Genomic DNA, 19,626 nt, shown 5'->3' with positions numbered 1-19,626 from the left:
ATCAAAGTTGTTAAATTGAAATGATTTCATTTATTAGAAAATGTTTAGAGATGAAGCAATTTGTTATGAGTTGATTGGTGTAATTTGTAGATACATATCATTTGTGATGAGGGAAGATGAGATTTAGAGATGATTTTGGTATATACGCATACAACATGTGATAACACATCATCTTGTTGAAAATCATGTGGTAATATCGATCACCTCCAACAAATGATCATCGCATTTTCAATGGGATCCGTCCTGAGCAGTCCTGAGCAGTCTCGAAATTGGTAGGTCTCGAGGTGCTTGGTGGATTATTGAGAGGACAAAGTTCATCAAGGGAGATGCCAGGGTTGATGATTTGAAGAAGACTCAAGAATGAAAGAAAGTGAAATAATTTGAAAGCCTCTTGAACACTTTGCAAGACATTTGTTGAGGCTACCTAGGGGACGCCGCCTACATACGCCGCCTACGCCTGGATACCCTCGGAACATTTTGCATGGTCAAAGTCACTCTAAAGGCGACCGTTCACCTCCACCCTGACCTCGCGGGAAGGAAACTCCACAAAACAGAAACGAAAGACCGCGTTTGTATGTAGATAGGTGTTGATAATCGAGATTTGGATGAAGATTTGATTGGTGCCAGTGGCTAATCCAAATCAGATTAACATCCAAGACTATCTCCTCGATAAATGTCGGTAACCATCAAAGCATCCACCATTGAACTAATCGATCACACCACAGTACACCCATCATTCACCATCATTCACCCATCAAAATCACTATAATTTTAGCACATCAATCATCAATCAACAAACATAAAAAGTTCAATCTAAGAATTCTAGACTACAAAATCAATCAATCACCCAAATCCGTTCTATCCTCGATGCGCCCGCGAACAGACCCTGAGTTTACCTAAGCGTCGAGTTCTGCGCACCTTGGCCTTCATTTATTTAACCAAATTATTCCAAGTGTGATAAATTATTAATTATCTTAATAATCTAGAAATACAAGATCAAGAATCAAAGCTCATTGAGAACAATCTTTATCATCAAGCATCTCAGAACACCTGTCAAACTTCCCCATCACGTATTCGCACATCTTGAAATTATCCATCCATCAATATCCTACGTAATTTGTAACTGAACCCTCATCACACCCCTCCTATCAACTTTACTCTCCCTTCAATCATTCCCATTTCTTTTTTTCTTCAACATGACGAGGAGAATCACTTGATTTTATCTTAGACCCTTCACTAGGACTTTCTAGCCACCAACATAGCCTTCTCAACATAGCCCATATCTATATATCTAGTCCAGTTCCCGCCAAGCTAACTCATCAGACGTGTTTCATTCCGCTCAGCTCGTCATTCCGATTCTTTCACGAAATCGTCTTGTGCTATCATCGCATCACACTTCAAACATACCTGAAACTTTCTAAAATTCAGCTTCAGACTCGATCAGCTAGGCTATACAGCTCCTCATACTCACTTGCCATCTAAAGTATAACCGCTTTCTTACTTTCAGTTTCGGTCTAAGGATCAGTACACGGCTCAGAACATGCCGCAAAACGTCGGCGGTCAATCATTCAATCCGAGATATGATCTCATAGTCCAAGATGAGGAGAAGATGGCGAAACCTGAATTTAAATTTCCGATTGTAACAGCTTCATCTCATTATTCAAAATTTAGTCAAAATCATCATCATCTTCCTTCAAGACTTTCAACTTCTATCTTGCAAGAAGTCCCAACGTCTACTACAAAATTAAATCCTCAATCCCAACGACAACCACAACTACAACCACAACTACAACCACCACCACCAACAAACCCAACTTACCGACATTTATCCTTGTCTCATTTGAAGAGGCTCACCTTGCAACCCCTCAACCGTCCTTCTCGCTCAATTAGATCGCATTTTCGAAATCTTAGCTTGAGTACCCCTATCATCACCCTCCCAGACCATTCAACTACTTCAACGGTATGTCATCTTCCCCTGGCTCTACCCAATTATTTTTTTCCCTTTTTTATACCTTTCAGCTCTAGCTCAATTCCCACCCCGTAAAATATCAAATACGTTTCAGCAAGCAATTAGCCTGTGGCGATTCTCGCATTTCCGCCATTTGATTTTTGCGAATCTGAATCATCTCACCCTTTTCCAAAAAGAATCATTCAGTCTTTAATTGATTATTATGTACTTTCTCTTACATTTTCCCTTCAGACTCTCGCTCAATCATCATTAGCACCACTGCGGTTCCATCGTCATCATCCGCATCCATCCGACACAGCCTCAGTTTCATGTATCACTAAGATTGACACTGCGCCCAATAGTCAAATACATCACTTGCCATCGCCGCAGCCTGATCCAAGCCATTATCAACGTTTAAAAACACCTAGGATTCGCTCACTTTCGACACTTCCAAATTCTAACTCTACTTCGATGGATTCGGAAAGACCCTATCCACCAACTCGTCATCATCATCATCATCACCATTCATTTTCAGAAGTTTCACTAAATCAAAACGACCCCTATGAAAGTGGAAATGTAAATTCATCTGAATCATCATCTGATTCACATAAAGATTTAGTTTCACGTCAATTATGGGAAGAATTAGAACAAGAATTAGGTGAAAAGATTGAATTTCCTTTAGATGTGAATCCAAGTAGTCAATCTTCATCTCCTATTCCTCAACAATTCGATTCGATGTCTACTACTAGCTTTCCTTCCTTTAAAGCCAAACCTCATTCAACTTATTCTACTCTTTCAAACGAATTACAACCTTCTTCATCAAAACGGAACATCAACCTAAGTACGTTCACCTCTGTGTTGATTATCACATTCTTCAGTATACTCATCATTTTATTGCACTCACAGGTCCTATACTACAAGTTAACACTCCTAGGGGCATCGCATCCGAATTACGAGAAAGTATGGCAACGCCTAAACCCAGACGTCCCTCAGTCCCAGCCCCTCGAGAACTCATCAGCCAAATATCTACTGGTATACCGCCAATTCATCCAGATCCATTGAACAATCCTGTCGACACGGCACGTACTGCTTTACACAAACTTCCATCAAATCTTCAATCAAACGAGTCAAGGCGTGATAGTACTGCGAGTAGTGAAATCAGTCTTAGTGCCATCTTTGGCAATGATACCGACTCTCTTGAGGATTCTCATGATCTAGAAGGATTTCATCAATCTCAAGATGCTCGACTTTCGGCTACACTTTCAACATCAAGCCAATTGAGTATGAACCTTTCTAATCCATCAAGCTCTTTAACTCGACCACGTTATTTGTCAGGCGAAAGTACTGGTAGTGAACTCGAAGTGGCTACTCCTAATGACACTATGATGCATTCACTTGCAAGTTCGGTCAAAACTTCATCCATCGAACCTCTCAATGCGTCTCTAGATGCACTTCATCTTCATCAAACAGATGAAATGAATGAAGCACGGGAATTGATTGATGACAGCTGGGTTGCATCGTCTTTACCGTCTACTAAGCCACTTATACCGTTAGGATCTCAACATACTAGACGTCAAGCTAAACCAAGTCAAAGTCCACTTCTTGTATCGGGTGAAATTCCCATATCGTTCACTCCCAATCTCAACTTATCGTCACATCCAACTCATAAACCTAGGCACAGTCGCAGAGGATCTCAACGGTTTCGACATGCACCTCATCCATCTACTTCTTCAAGTGGTTCGATTGCTGATAGTCAACGAGCCTGTAGTTATACAAGCAGTATCACCAACGCTACATCGAATATTGAAGCCTATCATCCAGCTTTTGAACCGATTAGTTCATCAAGATCTAAAGAAGCTAATGAAAGTCGAGTACTCAAAGCACAATCAGCACCACCTGGTATCCATGGTAAAATCCAACACTCTAGAGTCTCTAGTGTGATTTCTCAAGCATCAGTACCTAGTACTAACAACCCACCTATACCGGAGAAAGTCATCACACGAAGAAAAAGAAGTGCAAGTGCATCTGTACCAAGACAAAGATATTCACCACCTACAAGCTCATTACCAGAAATTCCAAAAGATCATCCAGCACTTAAACCTCGACCTAGTTTAGATTTCAGAACCCATTCAACTCTTTTGGAGTTTCCAAAACCTCCAATCCGACCATGTCCACCACCACCACCACCATTACCTTCATTACCACTACCACCATTACCTTCCATGAAACTCGTACCGATCACTAGAACCTTGAGAAGACAAAGATCTCAACCTACATTAGAGTTTTCGATTTCTAAACCGATTGTGCCATCACCTTTAAACTTATCAAACATTCCTTCACCACCACCATCACCTGATCGGTTTAAGTTTGCTGGTTTACCTTCTGCTTCAAACCATCATCATCATCATCATCATCATCATCATCATCATCATCATAAGAAAATCATCGATCGATCGCTTTTTAAAGATATGTTTTCAAACTCTTCTAGGAAAGAGGAGAAGGGTGGTGTTAGTAGTAGTGGGATGAATAGGTTAAGGTGTTTGTCCACTTCTAGATCTAGATTACCGTTTCATCATTCTAGAAATAAATCGGAAGTGAACATGATCGGATATGATCTTGCGAATTCAAATCAGAATGTCGTGAGAAGTACTTTTGAAGATTGATGTGGTCTTTTTGACGTTTGTTCGTTGGTTGGGTAGTTTTGGTTGGTGTAAAGAGAAAATTTTTAAACTTGTATATTGATCATCTTTTTTTTTCTTTTTTTTTCCATTTTGTCTCAATACATCACATTTCCCTATCTTTTTTTTGTTTGATGAGATCAAGTACACTTCTTTGTTTCTACTTATTCTTTTTTGGGGTGGCTTTGGTTTTTTTTTCATTTCATGTGTGATGTGTGTGATTTATTTATTTTGTTTGTAATCATAAACCTTTTGATTTTTTTTCTTTTTTGATGTTTTTATATATTGTTTTGAAAGTTTTTTTTCTTTTGATATATATATACGTCATACAATGTATATATGTCATCAAAAAAAAATCAAGACAGAAAACAAAATGATTCTTTTCAAGTAAAAAAAAGATTTTTTTGTTTTTATTAGGCTTGAACCAAAGTGGATCAACTAGAAGAGTCATTGGATAGAAATGGTTTCAAGAAACTGGATTTGAGAGGGTCAAGAGTACTTGTGTGAGGTATTAGACTAGTCTTGAGATAGGATAGATTCATAGAGAGTGGTTTGATCTTGTGTTTGATTAAACAAGGTGCACACTGCAAAATATTTTTCAATAATGTTGAATTTATAAAGGTCTGCTAGATTTAAATATAATCATTCATGGTTTTTGGGCTCTAAAGATCCAATTAGGTAGGAATCCATGATGAGTTCCAATATAACCTCCTAGGTTTTCTGATCACAAAGTTAGAATGAAGCATAGGTTTTTGGGGATGTTCAAAAGAGCTACTTAAGGGAAATGCGAGTTTTGATTGACAACTAATTAGAGTTTTGAGGTATTTGTGGTCTAAAGAAAGCTTTCTTTTTGGACACAAGTCATTTTTTAGTACAGTAAATTCCATAAAGGATGAAATCCTGAAGTTTTCAAAATCGAGGCATGGTCCGTGCGAGGGCCAGCATCGGCCAGAACTTGAGTGCCCGGGCAGGACCCTGGAGAGCCCCTATATACCCGGCTTATTGGGTATGTAGGAATTGGCCTTTTTGGGCAAAAAGCGTCCTAATCTTCTGGGTAGGAATTTGAGAAAATTTCAAAAAAATCTAGTAAATGTGCCTTATTGAAGAGGTAGGAATATGTCAAAAAGTCAAGGGAAAAAAATTATGTTGCTTACACCTGAGGTAGGAATCCAGCCTCTGCAGGCCATAACCACCATCAGCATCCAACTGCACATTAGGGGGGTTCAGGTCAAAAAATTTTACTACTTTTATCGCAAAAAACTTTTCCCAATTTTGTTTTACACAAATTTGTGTAAATTTATTGCTGAGAAGGAGATCCAAAACAAAAATTTTACCGTCCTTTTTTACAAATTGGGAAACGTTTTTACAGCACGGTACCATAAGAAACTTTCCCCAATTTTTTAAGAAAAGGTCGCAAATATTTTGACTTGAGCCCCCTTATTACTAAGGGCCCAAGCAGTGATATGGTGGCACCCAGGTCCATTGTTGCTTATGAATACCAAGCCTGGTGATATCAAGTTCAAAGCTGAGATAGGACACCTTTTTCTACAGTACAACAAAGCCTCCATTGATAGATGTGATCAAAAAAGGCCCTTTAGATGACTCAAAACAGATTGAGATCAACTTGACCAACGATCTAGCAAATCATCCAAATGCAATTGTACCAACATATTGTGGTTTTGAAGAAAACTGTCCAAATTGCCTCATATTTTCTCATCTTGATATAGCACTGCAGAAATTCACTATGTGTTTCCCCCTACCACATCAATGGATAGTAGTGAACTCAAGGCTAACACCATATGGATTCCTCAAGCTTGTTGTGCTATGGTGAAAGCTATGAGCCAAGAACGGTAAATTCAGGCAGTTCTTGATCAACTTGCTGTTGAACATGCTCAAGCTCAAAAAAACAAGCTACCCTCCAATTTTATTCTGTAAATTTTTTGTACTGTTTGTGATCAAATCCTCTCCGCCTTGTCTAGAGATTCAATTGGATGTTCTTGCTTCAACTTTTTCATCTTCATCTCTACCAAATTCAAGAAAGAAAAATATTTTTTTCCTACTTGTGATCAAATTCTCTGATATCCACTATGTGTAGAGTTTTGATTTGATGTTCCCACTTTAGCTCTTCCAATTTTTTTCCACCAAATTCTAGAAAAAGTTACAAGTTTTTCAACAAAAATTGTGATGTTTAATTCCTCTGAAACAGCCAAAAACACGATTTTGAGGGTCCTTATTCAAATGGAAGGAATTTTGATTTTTTTTTCCCAAAAAACAATGGTCCTTTTTCTGCTGGTAGGAATCCGAGATTTTTTTTGAAAACCGGCGAAAATCATATCCTGAAGTTTTCAAAATCGAGGCATGGTCCGTGCGAGGGCCAGCATCGGCCAGAACTTGAGTGCCCGGGCTGTCAACTAAGTTGGTCACGCGACCAACTTAGAGGCAGATCCGCATGTAGGTTGTTTATCTTTTTTTACGTCTTTTTTTTTGGGGTCTTTTTTTGGCTTTATTTTCGAGTTGGGGTGAACTCTATCATCCCCCAAACCTCCCTACAGATGACACCTTTTCCATTTCCCTGGTCCCCTATCCGTTTCTGAGTGGCTTGACCTCTTTCCATTACCATTCAACCCTCCAACATGGGTTTTCAACGCTATTCCGAGGACATGAAGCTCTTGGCGACTCGGTTGGCCATCGATAACGTTCCCCTTGCTGATATCAACTATCGCTTACAAACGAACATCTCAACTGTCTCACTCTACCGATGGAAACGCCTATTCCGGGACACCCATAGTGTGGTCAAAGATCCAGCCACCTATGAGACTCGCGGCCGCCCTTTTCTGCTTTCGGACGAGAATCTGGCAACCCTTCACGATCTAGTCGTGGAACGTCCTTCAATTTATCTCAACGAGTTGCAGAAGGAACTATCTGACTTGACCGGCCTCACTTTGTCTCGTGCAACCATCTCTCGCGAACTTCGTCAACGTCTAGGGCTCTCTCTTTTGGTGACTCGGGGGGTTCATCCCAATCAATCTCCTGCCGAGCGTATTGACTTTATGATGAGAGTGGCTGGAATTCCACCTGAGTTTCTGGTGTTCATTGGTCCGTCGGTTTAATCTTCTCTATTTCTGCTTCCAGTTTTGTCACTGACACAAAATACTTGCAGATGAAAGTGGTGTTGTGGGCCGTGACGCTTCTTGCATGAAGAGCTGGGCCCAGCGTGGCACTCAAACGATTCGCCAGGCTCGCTATACCGAACGGTCTCATTGGACCCTGATCCCTGCTGTTAGCGAAGAGGGGATGATCGCTGGGACTGTTATAGAAGGGCCGGTTTGTAGGATTGACGTCAAGCTATTTCTCAAGAATGACTTGGTAAGTCGAGAAATAGCTCGCCATTTTATTGGGTCTTTGAGCTGATATCACTGTCATACTTTCCTGTTTCAGCTTCCCGTTATGAACCGATATCCTGGTCCCAACTCGGTGCTGGTCATGGACAACGCCCGAGTTCATCACGGCGGACGCATCCTTGAACTATGTCAACAAGCCGGAATCCTAGTATTATACTTGCCAGCCTATTCACCTGATATGAACCCGATCGAGAACGCCTTCCACTGCACCAAATCGCGATTGAAAAGAGAGGACCGTTGGTTATATGAGGACGACAAGGCCGAGTATCTCCTCTTACTGGCCGCTAGAGTAATGACCCGTCGCTTAATGCAACCTCTCATATCGCACAGCGGCTATACCACCCGTCACTATTGGGTCCGGTACAATGCTCAATATGAAGACTAGGGCGAGTTTCATTTTCCCTTTTCAATGCCAAAGGATCGAGTTGAGCTGGCTTCTATTGCTATGTGTTGTGTTGAAGATCAACACTTGTTTTCTGCCTTGATTTTTGTGTTTGCCCAAACAATAAAATATTATTACTCCCTATCTATGTCTCTTTGTGGGCGATCTCTAAATGTCTCTATCTAGTGAATAAGTCTGCTGAAATTGCAATTAGTATGGATACAAGATGTTATGTTGACTCTACATGATTGCGACCCAAATTGCCTCTGGAGCGGTATCTGCGTGCTACCCTATCGCGCGCAATGAGGTCCCAATTATGATTGGATGTCTTTGAACCAATCAGTTCACTCAACATCCGATCGTATAAAAAATTTGACTAAAATCATCATAGATGATCTAAAGTGAAAGAATCCTTCGAGTCATCAAAATCGAAGGTCTTCCAAGCGACGGCGACACCAGGATGCTTTCGAAGGAATCTTATGAACTTTCTTCGAAAAAAATTCCTTTGTGATTGTCAAGCTTATGATCTTGACAATCACAAAGCATCTCACGCGAACAAATTAATGTTCTGTGTTTCTTTGGTTTAAGCAAACACAAACACATTTAAGTGTTATTTTCAGATCAACACACACAAGACCATTAACATACTTAGGTAGCAGGACAAATCCAAACATGACGGTGATGTTTTTTTGGGGGGGGACAGTATGATTTTGGTTAAACAAAAAAGAGATAACACTAAAACAAACAGGATGATTTAGCAACATACTGCTTTCTTTTTTGAGTGGGAAGAAATGTTGAGACAATACGATTTTTTTGAAACAAAAACGTGATAGGATCCAGCATACAATAAAATCCACGTATTGAATCGTTTTTGAGTGGGATCAACAACCGGAAAGTTACTTGCCTGTTTTCGCTTTCGAAGTTGCTTTAGATTTGGCAGACGGTTTGGATTTAGAAGACATGACTTTAATCTCGGCATCAGAATCAGAATCTGGTATGACAATCCCATTGAGTCGACTTTTTTCCTCCCCGATGTCAACGAGGTGCTGATAAAACCGGCGCGCACTATCCATCAAGGCCAGGCCAGTCCCCAATGAAATCCCCCAGCGTTCCATATCACGCGCATCGAAAGATCTCGGAAATAAGAAGGGATAAAATGTGTAAATGCTATGATCTTCGAACGCCACGGTGACGTCATCAACCTCGTGTTTGGGGACCGGCGCAAAGGCGATGAAATCGTGGATAGTAGATTTCATCGCCAATCTTCTGGCCACATGGACATCGACCTTGATTTCCATATCCTGCATTTCCGCGTATCCCCAGACTGAACGAGATGAATGATTAACGTTTTCCAAGCCTTTGTTGCCAGTTTTCAATCGTTTGGTGGACATCACCGGCGTCGTAGTGAGCAGATCACGTTTCACAGTCTCCCAAACAAAACCTGCTTGGTCAGGTGGGTTGTCCAGAGTGACACCTTCGACCCCTTGAGCCTAGACCAAAATCAATGAGTATTAGAGATTTGAATCAAATACCACAACATACAGAAAAACACTTACTATCGCTTTGGCCCACTTGAGCATATGCTCGAAAGTCAAGAGCATAAGTCTAGATGGTCGAGTTTTATGAATTAGTCGATATCCTTCCTTGCAGGCATGACCCAGCTTCTTATGATGTGCCACCAAGTCCGTCATGATGAGTCTTCGCTTGGCCACCGGGTCGGAATGGTCAAGCTCGTCTTGCGTAGTCTCCCGCCCGCTTTCGAGGACATTAGTAGCCGCCAGAACTGCATGAGCCAATGATCGTTTCTGATCACACCACCCAAAAAAGAACCAGTCAACCATAAATATGGTGAAGAGAGAGAACGAGTAAGGAGAAACTACTTACCTCAACTTCTTGTGAAGCTGCTTTAGTAGGGTTCTTCATTATCACCGATATTCCTTTTTCACACAGGGCATTATTTTGGACAGCTAGGAAAAAATCGACCAGGTGAGAATCTTCGGTGGCGCGGTAATCTTTCCCCTTGCCATAAGTCGAGTGGGTGCTGATGTAGAGGCCGATGGAGAGCTTGCCTTCCGCCTTGGCCAATTTGTACAACGCGGACATACCGCCAGTTGGCTCTTCGGCAACCTTGTCCGCAATGGTGAACAAGTGAGTTTTGAGCTGAGGAAGGGATGAAATTGATAGGTCGATTTGTTGATCGGTAACTGGGAATTTGTGGGGAATCCATTGGCGTTTGGCATTCGCCTTCACCGGGCCTTTGCTCGATTTCACCGTATACAAGCTGAAAGCAACCCTAAAATCCGAAAACTGCATCGTGACTTTGGGTTTGGGTAAAGCCGCTACAAACCAAAGATGTCACTAACTTAACGATGAAAGGCAATCAGGAAAAGTTCACATACCAGGTGGAATGAACGGAGTTGGTGCTCTGGCGGGCTTTTCATCTTTGACCGGAGAGGAATGGCTGTAATCGAAGTCGACAAGTGATTTGCCGGAACTGTTATCATCAGAGGAGTCCTCGAAATTCCCATTGGCATCGACCAGATATTTTTTCGCCATCTTGATAAACTCCGAGTCCGAATTTGACCTGGAATGATAAAATCATGATTAGTAAGCTGCATTTCCGAGTGGTGAATCCAGAACATGAGCAACGAACACATCACTGAGTTGAGACACATGATCTCGTTCGCCAGCATGAGTAGACATGTTGAAAAAGGAAAAGAAAAGTGGATTGAAAAGTGGATTGTCGAACGGATTATTGCAAAAGCACGTAAAATGGGTGGACCCTGATAAATCGATGAAGATGAAATCGATGGCTGAAGAAAGGTCCAAAGACGATGTTGAGCCGGGAGAAGAAGTCACTGAGGATTCGGCAATGGTGGTTCTCGAAAAAGGGCCAGAGATGTCATCCACGCCGGGTTCGAAAAGGATTGGGCCGCCCCATCCTGCCATCGTGAGTCTTCTCATCTAGAATGGGAAAAGTCGTAAGAGTGGCTTAGATTGATCCTCATGAAAGTTGTTGAGAAGAGAGGATCTTCGGATTAGTCCAGATCTAATCGTAATAATGTCGTCCGAGAAGGGTTTTTTGACAGCCCCAGGCACTCAAGTTCTGGCCGATGCTGGCCCTTGCACGGACCATGCCTCGATTTTGAAAACTTCAGGATTTCATCCTTTATGGAATTTACTGTACATACGTAGTTGAGGATCAAATGAAATAAAGATCAATAAAGATGATTCAAGTGTTATTGTGATTAAGAAGATGCCACAGGTTTGTTCAAAACCTTCAAGCCTTTCTCATCTGGTTTCCCCTTCTTCACTTCCCTTTCCTTGGATCCAAAGTATTCAACAGTCAGACCAGACTGGAGTGATCAAACAAAGAAATTGCCTTACCAAATCTGTTCAACCCTGGGTCACTGTATCAGTAAAATCAAACAATTCATAGCCACATGTCACTCAAACCACTCTGAATCAGCTTGGGAGGCCATGGTGTGTGATTTTTACCATGGCAGGCTTAGCATTTTGAAGTGTTCCAGAACCTTTGCCAAGCACCACCTCTGGGGTGTTTGAACAATCCAACAAGTTTGACATCACACTTCCCCTCCCTTCCTTCATGGTTGTTCACAATGCCAAGATAGACTACTAGTATCAAATGTTCCCCACCCCCATGTAACCTCTTATCACTTGGCAAGTAAGGGTGGACATGGCAATCAAAAATATCCAAGTCCTACTATGTCAGTCTTGGCCAAAGATTGAAGTATAATGTGTTGAGTGAGTTCAGACTTTTAAACAATCCAACAAGTTTGACATCACCCTTCCCCTCCCTTCCCTCATAGTTGTTCACATTGCCAAGATAGACTACCAAATCTTCCTCACCACTAACATAACCTCTTATCACTTGGTAAGCAAAAGTGGACATGATGATCAAAAATATCCAAGTCCCACTATGTCAGTCTTGGCCAAAGATTAAAGTATAAAGTGTTGAGTAAGTTCAGACTTTAAACATCAGATTCCACTGACACAAAGGATTTGTGTATCCACCACATGAAATCAGAAGGATACTGTTGAGGAATGAGAAAGTGTCATACTTGTTTAATGAGAAATTATAGTAATAATGAGCAATCACAATTAATGGCACTCCAAGGGCTTAAAGAAAGACAGAGATTGAAAAGATGTCATCTGATGCTTGATAAGATGGAGATCCTGATAAATAAATAAGCTAGGGTTGACTAACTGGTAAAGACCTTTGTAGATAGACCAAGTGATACCATTCAATCTGGGCTGATCAGAGCCATCATTATCCCGGGTAATAGCTGGTAATGCATCCTCATTGGAATGATTGTCACATTTTTTTACCAAATGGGGTCTTTGTACGTGTCACATGATTTTGAAGTATACTAAAAAATAACTGGAAGTAAGGCTCATCGGGTCTTGAAGAGAGAAGATATATGAACACTCACAGGAAACATTTCTTTTGTTCCCAATGTGTATCTGACAAACTGCCAGGATAATAGGCTTGGAGGCTAAGATATCAAGGGTGCTTGGCTTGTAACCTCAATCAAAGCTGCATCCATGGGGCTGATCTGAGCCACTGTCAACAGCAGTAAATCTTCTGGAGTTATTTTTGACTGATTCCCATTGTCAGAGTACATTTGGCTCCTTCAAAGCAAAGCGCTTTTGAATCTATTCATGATGTAAATGAGATTTGGGAAAGTCAAAACCCTCGTCTTCCTGGATATCTTCAGATCAAGTGTTCGCCAAAAGAACGTCTCGTCATCACTCAAAGAAGTCTCCAAGAAAAAAGGTAGCTAGATGAACAATACAAACAATTTCAAAGTTTGTGACTGCCTCAAGTGAGAATTTTATGACTTGCCTAGATAGGACATTGCCAATATATCTCTGATACTAAGGCTATGAAGGGGTTCCTCGCATTGCGATCATCACCCCTGCATGAAAGATATAAATTGCTTTTTTCTCTTCTTGTTCCCAAAGGTACACGACCAACTTACCTCCACGCTCATTGAATCCGTACTCTGGTTTTCTGTGTCTCATATTTTTCAATTCGCGACACCAAAAATATAAAACAGAAAATGAAAGGATTTCATAGCTCAACCTCTCCCAGCACAGCTACCAACAAACAACTCATAGAAAATGGCATATCACGTAGCAAAGCGCTTTCCCTTTATAGAGATGGTCAATATGCGGAAGCCGAAGTAGTATTTTTGAAATCAATACAAAAGAAGATAATCACCAATGGAGAACAGTCACAAGATGTTGCACTTGTTAGGAGTGACTTAGCGGATCTCTACCTCGATATGGGTCGATTGAAGGAAGCACAATCGTTACTTGAGGATGCTGAAAGAGTTCGAAGGAGTAAGTCTGAATCAATCCTCTTATGATGGTCGTTAGCGTGATGTCAATATTTTCAATCTTCCTTCAGGTGGTATTGTTTCGGATCTGGCCTGTACTCGTGATAATCTTGGTAGGACATATGAGATGCAGGAAGAATATGAACAGGCAATCAAGTGGCGTACAATGGGTGCTCCTAATGAAATGGTCTGTTCGCATTTAGAAGTAAGTCTCCCCTTCTGATCCTATGAGAGTTTTTTCACAGTGTGTAATATTATTGACCCATATGATACCTGTGTAGTGTCCCAAAATGATAAATGCTGCCAAGTTATCCAAATATGTTGAGCTTCAGCATTGTGCTAGATGCAAGTGTGTCTTCTATTGCAACGCTGCGTGTCAAAAGAAAGATTGGAAGAGACACAAGAAGTACTGCAAGGCTCCTGGTCCTGCTGTGTGAATGATATAATTGGCCTCTATGCATCCTGCGTAAATATTCTTTCTCCTTGTCAAACCTTGTGAACTTCTTGAAGCTTTACTTTCTTTTCGGATTTGTGCTGATTAATTAATACAAAAGACAAGTCCAAATTTCTCGATGATTGAGATGCAGTGAATGAAATTCTCTTGGAGTTCAGCTTCATTTATGTTGTGATAGATCTAGACTATAGTTATGCAGGCAGCCCACATCTTATAAACTCAAGGATGGTATTTAGTCTGACTGGAAGAGCTGATTGCGGTGTCTTTTTAATTTGCAAGAGTTTTGACTCTGCGTCTTGAGTTCTTCTTCAAATGGGTGGAAGCCAAAACCATTCAAAAAAAGGTGATTTTGCAGCACCATCATGTGATCATGCACAAGATATCTTTATGAGCACCAACCAACTTCCAAGGCACAACTTGGTGTAGAAGTCCATGGATGAGGCTCACATAGAAAATGTGACTTTATTAGCAACAATAATTAGTTTCCAACTACAAAACAATATAAACCAAAATATCTAGTCAAGAATTCAAGTTGACAAGAAAAGGAACAACTGGAAGAATCAAGAATGTTGGCAGAAGAAGCTTTAAAGGTGGGAACATCAGGTCCAGTTAGAAGAAGCAAAGTATGAAATTCAGATGTCCAGTATGGAACTGGAACAAGAGAAGAACCAGGGAAAGGACTTCAACAAGGTAACAACCAAGGAGGCAGAAACAGAAATGAAGATAAATAAGGTGAAGAGGCTGGAAATGGAGGTGAAGGAGGAGAAGAATCTTGAAGGGAAAATGTAGAGATAGTGGCTAAGCAAGAGCCAAAAGGGAAAATGAGATTACACATTAACCCCCCAAATACCTTATTTTCCTTTAGTCCAAATCTTCCCCCTCTTTAAATTTGTTTTCATCAGTAGACTTCTTACAAACTAGAATCTGTCTGTTCTATAAGTCTTTATAAATCTTGAAAGTTTTTCCTTGAACTATGGGGTCCCTGCCAATAGGATGAGGCAGCAGGAAATATATCCTTGCAAACACAGGAATTTAATTTTTTATACATACTTGTACTTCAATACCCTCCATATACCATATAACATGATGATTTGATGGCCAAGAGCATAGGACTCCAGCAAAGCTGAGGCAAACAGAGCTATACATATATTGAAAACTGACTGTTAACTAGCAAACAGATCTGTACAGACTCTGGGAATTCAATCAAGGCAGTGAGAGCTATCTATAGACAGAACATCCTGACCTTTTGTGATTCAATTTTCAATTTTGTGATTAAATAAAACTAGCTCAATTGGTCTGCGGGCACCACACTCTACAATTGAATCCTTTGAGCAGTGAAACAGAAGTTGACACTTATCAGTGTAATTTATCAACAATGCTTTTATATCTCCTGATGTCAGAGGTAGATTTGTGACTTAAATTGGTGCATAGTTGATAGAGCGGAAAGTGAAACTGATAAATAGATGTGCAGATGAGTAAACGTTCAAGACAATGAAGTACAAAGTGTTGTCACTTTACATGGAGATCTTGATTCAAAATCAATACAATTCAACAATTTTGGGTGAAAGGGAATCTATAGAGGTTGGATTAAGCTATTGGGCGGTCTGTAACATTGTGATAAGAAAGGCTGTTATTATTGGATGGATTGAATCACTATATATGTAGATAGATGCTAGATTGGAAAAAAATACCAAACATAACAAGAATCACACCTTATGATTGAGCGGCAATTTTGATTTCGATTATTTTGCAACATATTGAAAATATTGGAGGGTATTTAGAATATACTTTGGTTTCACACTTGACATTCAAAGTGACAATTTGGTAGATCTACATACTAAGAGAACTGTTTTGCAGGTTTACATGTGGTTATTGTAATACTTGCTGATTCCAGAAGGATGCTCAGTATTGATTCATTCAAAGTGGAAACAGAAATATGGTGGATATATGTTGAGTGTGATGCTAAAGGTCAAAACAGCCATTCTAGGGGTGTCTTGCTGTTAGATGGCATCCAAAGGCATTCCATGAGGTGATGGTCCAATAAATAGCTCCTGCTCAAAGCGTAACCACAACCCTAATGCTAAGCACACCCCTAACCCCTAAATAAATTGCACAAATAGTTTGTTTATTTTATTGTTGGGATTTCATGATTTGTGTTGTATTGGCTGTCAGATAATTGACTTCCTCTATGCTACTATATATCTTATCGCACTGTATGATACAGCACTGTATGATACAGTGCAATAAGATATATACTGAAAGGTAGGAATGCATATTTTATTTCTACACCATTATTACTGATTGTATCATCTACTTGGCATATGCACTGGAATATGGCATGTATCAAGTGGATTGAGAAACAATGGTATGACAAGATTACTTGGTAACAGGCTGCCAGGACTTTCAGATTGTTTGACATGAAAAGATTTTCAAATCACCCAAGGTCAGAACTGATGAAATCTAAGGCAAAGTTGAGGAGGATCAACACCTCCTGATCTTCTTCAAGCTCAATCAATCCTCCACAACAGTTTGAGTTCACTACATCCATATAACCACAAAGCAATGTATGCTAAGAAATTTTGACATGGTGCCCCCAGGACTCATTGTATATCTGAGACTGAGGTTCCACACATTAGGCGTGAACACTCAAATTATTTGTAGCTGTGATGTTTCCAATTGATCAATACTATTTGTGTTCCTATCAATGCCAAATCAACCAAATGTCAAATTTGAAGAGATAGTTATCCCAGTGGAAGAAATAAACATTGATTGGGGTAATGGATCAGGATTGATATATTTGGGTGGAATGATACAAATCCCTCGGAAGTGTGTGATTATGAATGCCTTGCGTTTTCAATTATCACATTTACGGTGTTTTCTTATTTTGCCTTTAGGTAAAATGAATACATGTAGTCTGCCTTTGTATGCCACCTAGTTTGTCTTATTTTGCGTGTTGAGAAATTCCAACATTTTTTCTCTCGCAATCTCCTGCTGATAAAAGGCTTGAGCTTTCTCGTTGTAAAATCAAATGTCAATCAAAATTGTGGTTAAATTAAGATGAGACTGCTACATCGAATTCTCATCCAGTCCAGTGTAAAGATCTCATTGGAAGCCGACCATTCCAACCTTCAGAACATATGGACTAGCGGAATGTTTTCTTCATCAAGTCTTTTAAAACATGGCAATCCTCAATGGGATGAAGCAAGTGGTGTTCGATTCTTGAATACCTGGGCATAGAATCAAAGGGTCATGCAAAGAGAGCGAATTGTTGTTTTCATAAACATCATGTAAGAGGAGGTCTTGAAATAAAATCAAGCGACGCCGTCAAGTGATACGCCGCGAGACCCCGTTCCGAGAAGTATATGAAAGTTCCACCTCTTCACCTTTTTATTTATTCGGGCTCTGGAAGTGATTCCCTGTTCTCACAATCATATGCACCTCTAATCTCTTATCAGATGCGAGTTTCCTGGATCCCATGGTGATAATCGCACGAAACCCTATAAATGATAACCAAGTCTCAAATAATGGACCCTCCCGAGGTTCCCCGATTTGAGGGCGCTGCTGCAAATATGTATATCACCAGCAGCAAAATATCATACATAGGTGTCCTGGGGTACGACCACAACATGTTCCAATGTAAGCCTCCCTTTAAACGGAGGAATTAATCGACCGATGTACATAGTAACCTGGCTTGGGTAGATGCGAAGTACATGACCCCTGGAAGCCCCACAAGATGAGGAGACCACATCGGTATGTAGATCTCGATTTTTCAGCTATGACTTAGATGCAGCCGGTCCTAGATGGAAACATCGTAAGCTTAATTCACCGCCTCAATTGAGGCAGACAAAGAGGGTGATGAAACCAGGGTGTCTTACCGGTCTAAAGTCCCAAAAGCTCGCTGGCCTTTTTTAACCTTCACAAGCCGACCTAGTTAAGTTAATATACCGGTGGTGTATACCGTGTATGGCATGTGTGCATCCGGAACAAAAGGACATGCAAGTGTCGATCCTGCCTTTCAATCATCAGTCTCAATCAAAACTCGCCGAGTGTCCTAAATTCTCGATTTCAACCCCACTCAACTCAAAATTCATCACCTGATCATAACCCAGTTTTGATTATTTTGCATATTTCAAAACTAATCAATTCACATCTTATCAACCAAAAACGAAATGTTCCACAGTTCAGTCTCTAGTAACCCACAAGTTCCTTTAAATTGCAATCTACAAAACCAAGCTGTTCAACTTCACAAAGATGGTCAATACGAGAAAGAAGAAGTAGCTCTTTTGAACGCGTTGGAACGTAAAATCGCCACTAGTGGAGCACAATCACACACGGTCGCACTCACCAAGAACTCTTTAGGAGAGCTTTACATCGATATGGGTCGGTTGAACGAAGCGCAAAAGTTCCTCGAAGAAGCTGAAATAGTCCGAAAGGGTAAGTTAGAATTAATTTCGAAATAGATGACGTAATGTTGATGGTGATCCTCTCAATCGTCATCATTCAGATGGTGCCGTTTCAGATCTAGTCTGTACTCGTGATAATCTCGGTAGATTATACGAAATGAAAGGTGATCATGAAAAAGCAATCAAATGGCGAACCATGGGTGCTCCTAATGAAATGGTCTGCTCTCACTATCAAGTAAGTCTTCACTTTAAATCCAATCATCAAAGTTATCAATTGTATCCAGAGTATTATTGACCAATGAACTCTCCTTGTAGTGCCCTAAAATGATAAACGCTGCCAAATTATCCAAATACGCCGAACTTCAACATTGTGCTAGATGCAAGTGTGTCTTCTATTGTGGCACTGTTTGTCAAAAGAAAGATTGGACTAGACATAAGAAGTATTGTCAGGCTCCTACTTCTACCGTTGCTCCTGTCAGATTGTAAAGGACATCCACATCCGACAAATAGAATTTCAATTGGCCAGCCTTTTTACATCGTAATAAATGGTCCTTGCATTCTACTCTTTCTTTGGCCTTATCAATATGTCGTGAACTTCCTTGGGTGTTACTTGCTCAATGATAATCTGTAGCTACTGTACCCTCAACGTTTATTGTAACTTCAAATGTCGAGCCGCGCATCAAGGAAAGAAAAAGTTACCAGCTTCAGTCGTATTGAGGGTGTGACAAGGATTCTAAAAAAGCTTAGCCTCTAGGAGTCCTAGTGTTCAGATACCCGTAGAAGACACTCAACTTGGAATGACTTTGTTTCCTTTCATGCAATGTTGCACCGTTGGAAATTGATTTCTGACCATTCATCTACACTCGAGTCTTTCAAAGTTAGCCAAAAAGATTGAGAGACGGTATCTCGACCCTCTTGATTTTTTTATTCATACTTATCTATACCGGTCCATGTTTTGTCGTCTAGCTTATGATTGGTGCATAAGCCAAATATAACT

The 19,626-nt window shown here is 40.5% G+C and overlaps 5 protein-coding genes across 5 annotated transcripts; 3 read left to right on the top strand and 2 right to left on the bottom strand.

The window, feature by feature from the left end:
* Positions 1-1,540: 1,540 nt before the first annotated feature.
* Positions 1,541-5,036, top strand: MELLADRAFT_115738 (uncharacterized protein; the record flags this gene model as incomplete). The annotated part of the gene is made up of 4 exons (XM_007407267.1): positions 1,541-1,960; positions 2,201-2,789; positions 2,855-4,313; positions 4,437-5,036. 4 exons carry the CDS (start codon positions 1,541-1,543, stop codon positions 4,609-4,611), a joined length of 2,643 nt encoding a protein of 880 aa, XP_007407329.1.
* A 3,953-nt stretch (positions 5,037-8,989) lies between these two features.
* Positions 8,990-9,797, bottom strand: MELLADRAFT_55346 (uncharacterized protein; the record flags this gene model as incomplete). The annotated part of the gene is made up of 1 exon (XM_007407073.1): positions 8,990-9,797. One exon carries the CDS (start codon positions 9,663-9,665, stop codon positions 9,306-9,308), a length of 360 nt encoding a protein of 119 aa, XP_007407135.1.
* A 1,661-nt stretch (positions 9,798-11,458) lies between these two features.
* Positions 11,459-12,018, bottom strand: MELLADRAFT_95862 (uncharacterized protein; the record flags this gene model as incomplete). Its single annotated transcript, XM_007407072.1, has 3 exons — positions 11,459-11,515; positions 11,673-11,732; positions 11,908-12,018. 3 exons carry the CDS (start codon positions 12,016-12,018, stop codon positions 11,459-11,461), a joined length of 228 nt encoding a protein of 75 aa, XP_007407134.1.
* Positions 12,019-13,493: 1,475 nt separating this feature from the next.
* On the top strand, positions 13,494-14,209 carry MELLADRAFT_61078 (uncharacterized protein; the record flags this gene model as incomplete). The annotated part of the gene is made up of 3 exons (XM_007407268.1): positions 13,494-13,776; positions 13,844-13,977; positions 14,054-14,209. 3 exons carry the CDS (start codon positions 13,494-13,496, stop codon positions 14,207-14,209), a joined length of 573 nt encoding a protein of 190 aa, XP_007407330.1.
* Positions 14,210-18,395: 4,186 nt separating this feature from the next.
* Positions 18,396-19,115, top strand: MELLADRAFT_61077 (uncharacterized protein; the record flags this gene model as incomplete). Its single annotated transcript, XM_007407269.1, has 3 exons — positions 18,396-18,660; positions 18,731-18,864; positions 18,945-19,115. 3 exons carry the CDS (start codon positions 18,396-18,398, stop codon positions 19,113-19,115), a joined length of 570 nt encoding a protein of 189 aa, XP_007407331.1.
* Between the last annotated feature and the right edge of the window lie 511 nt (positions 19,116-19,626).

This window comes from Melampsora larici-populina (assembly GCF_000204055.1).
Source record: "Melampsora larici-populina 98AG31 unplaced genomic scaffold MELLAscaffold_8, whole genome shotgun sequence".
In the NCBI taxonomy this organism is placed as follows: domain Eukaryota; kingdom Fungi; phylum Basidiomycota; class Pucciniomycetes; order Pucciniales; family Melampsoraceae; genus Melampsora; species Melampsora laricis-populina.
The sequence above is the reverse complement of the archived record's forward strand: the minus strand, read 5'-3'. Positions and strand labels throughout refer to the sequence as shown.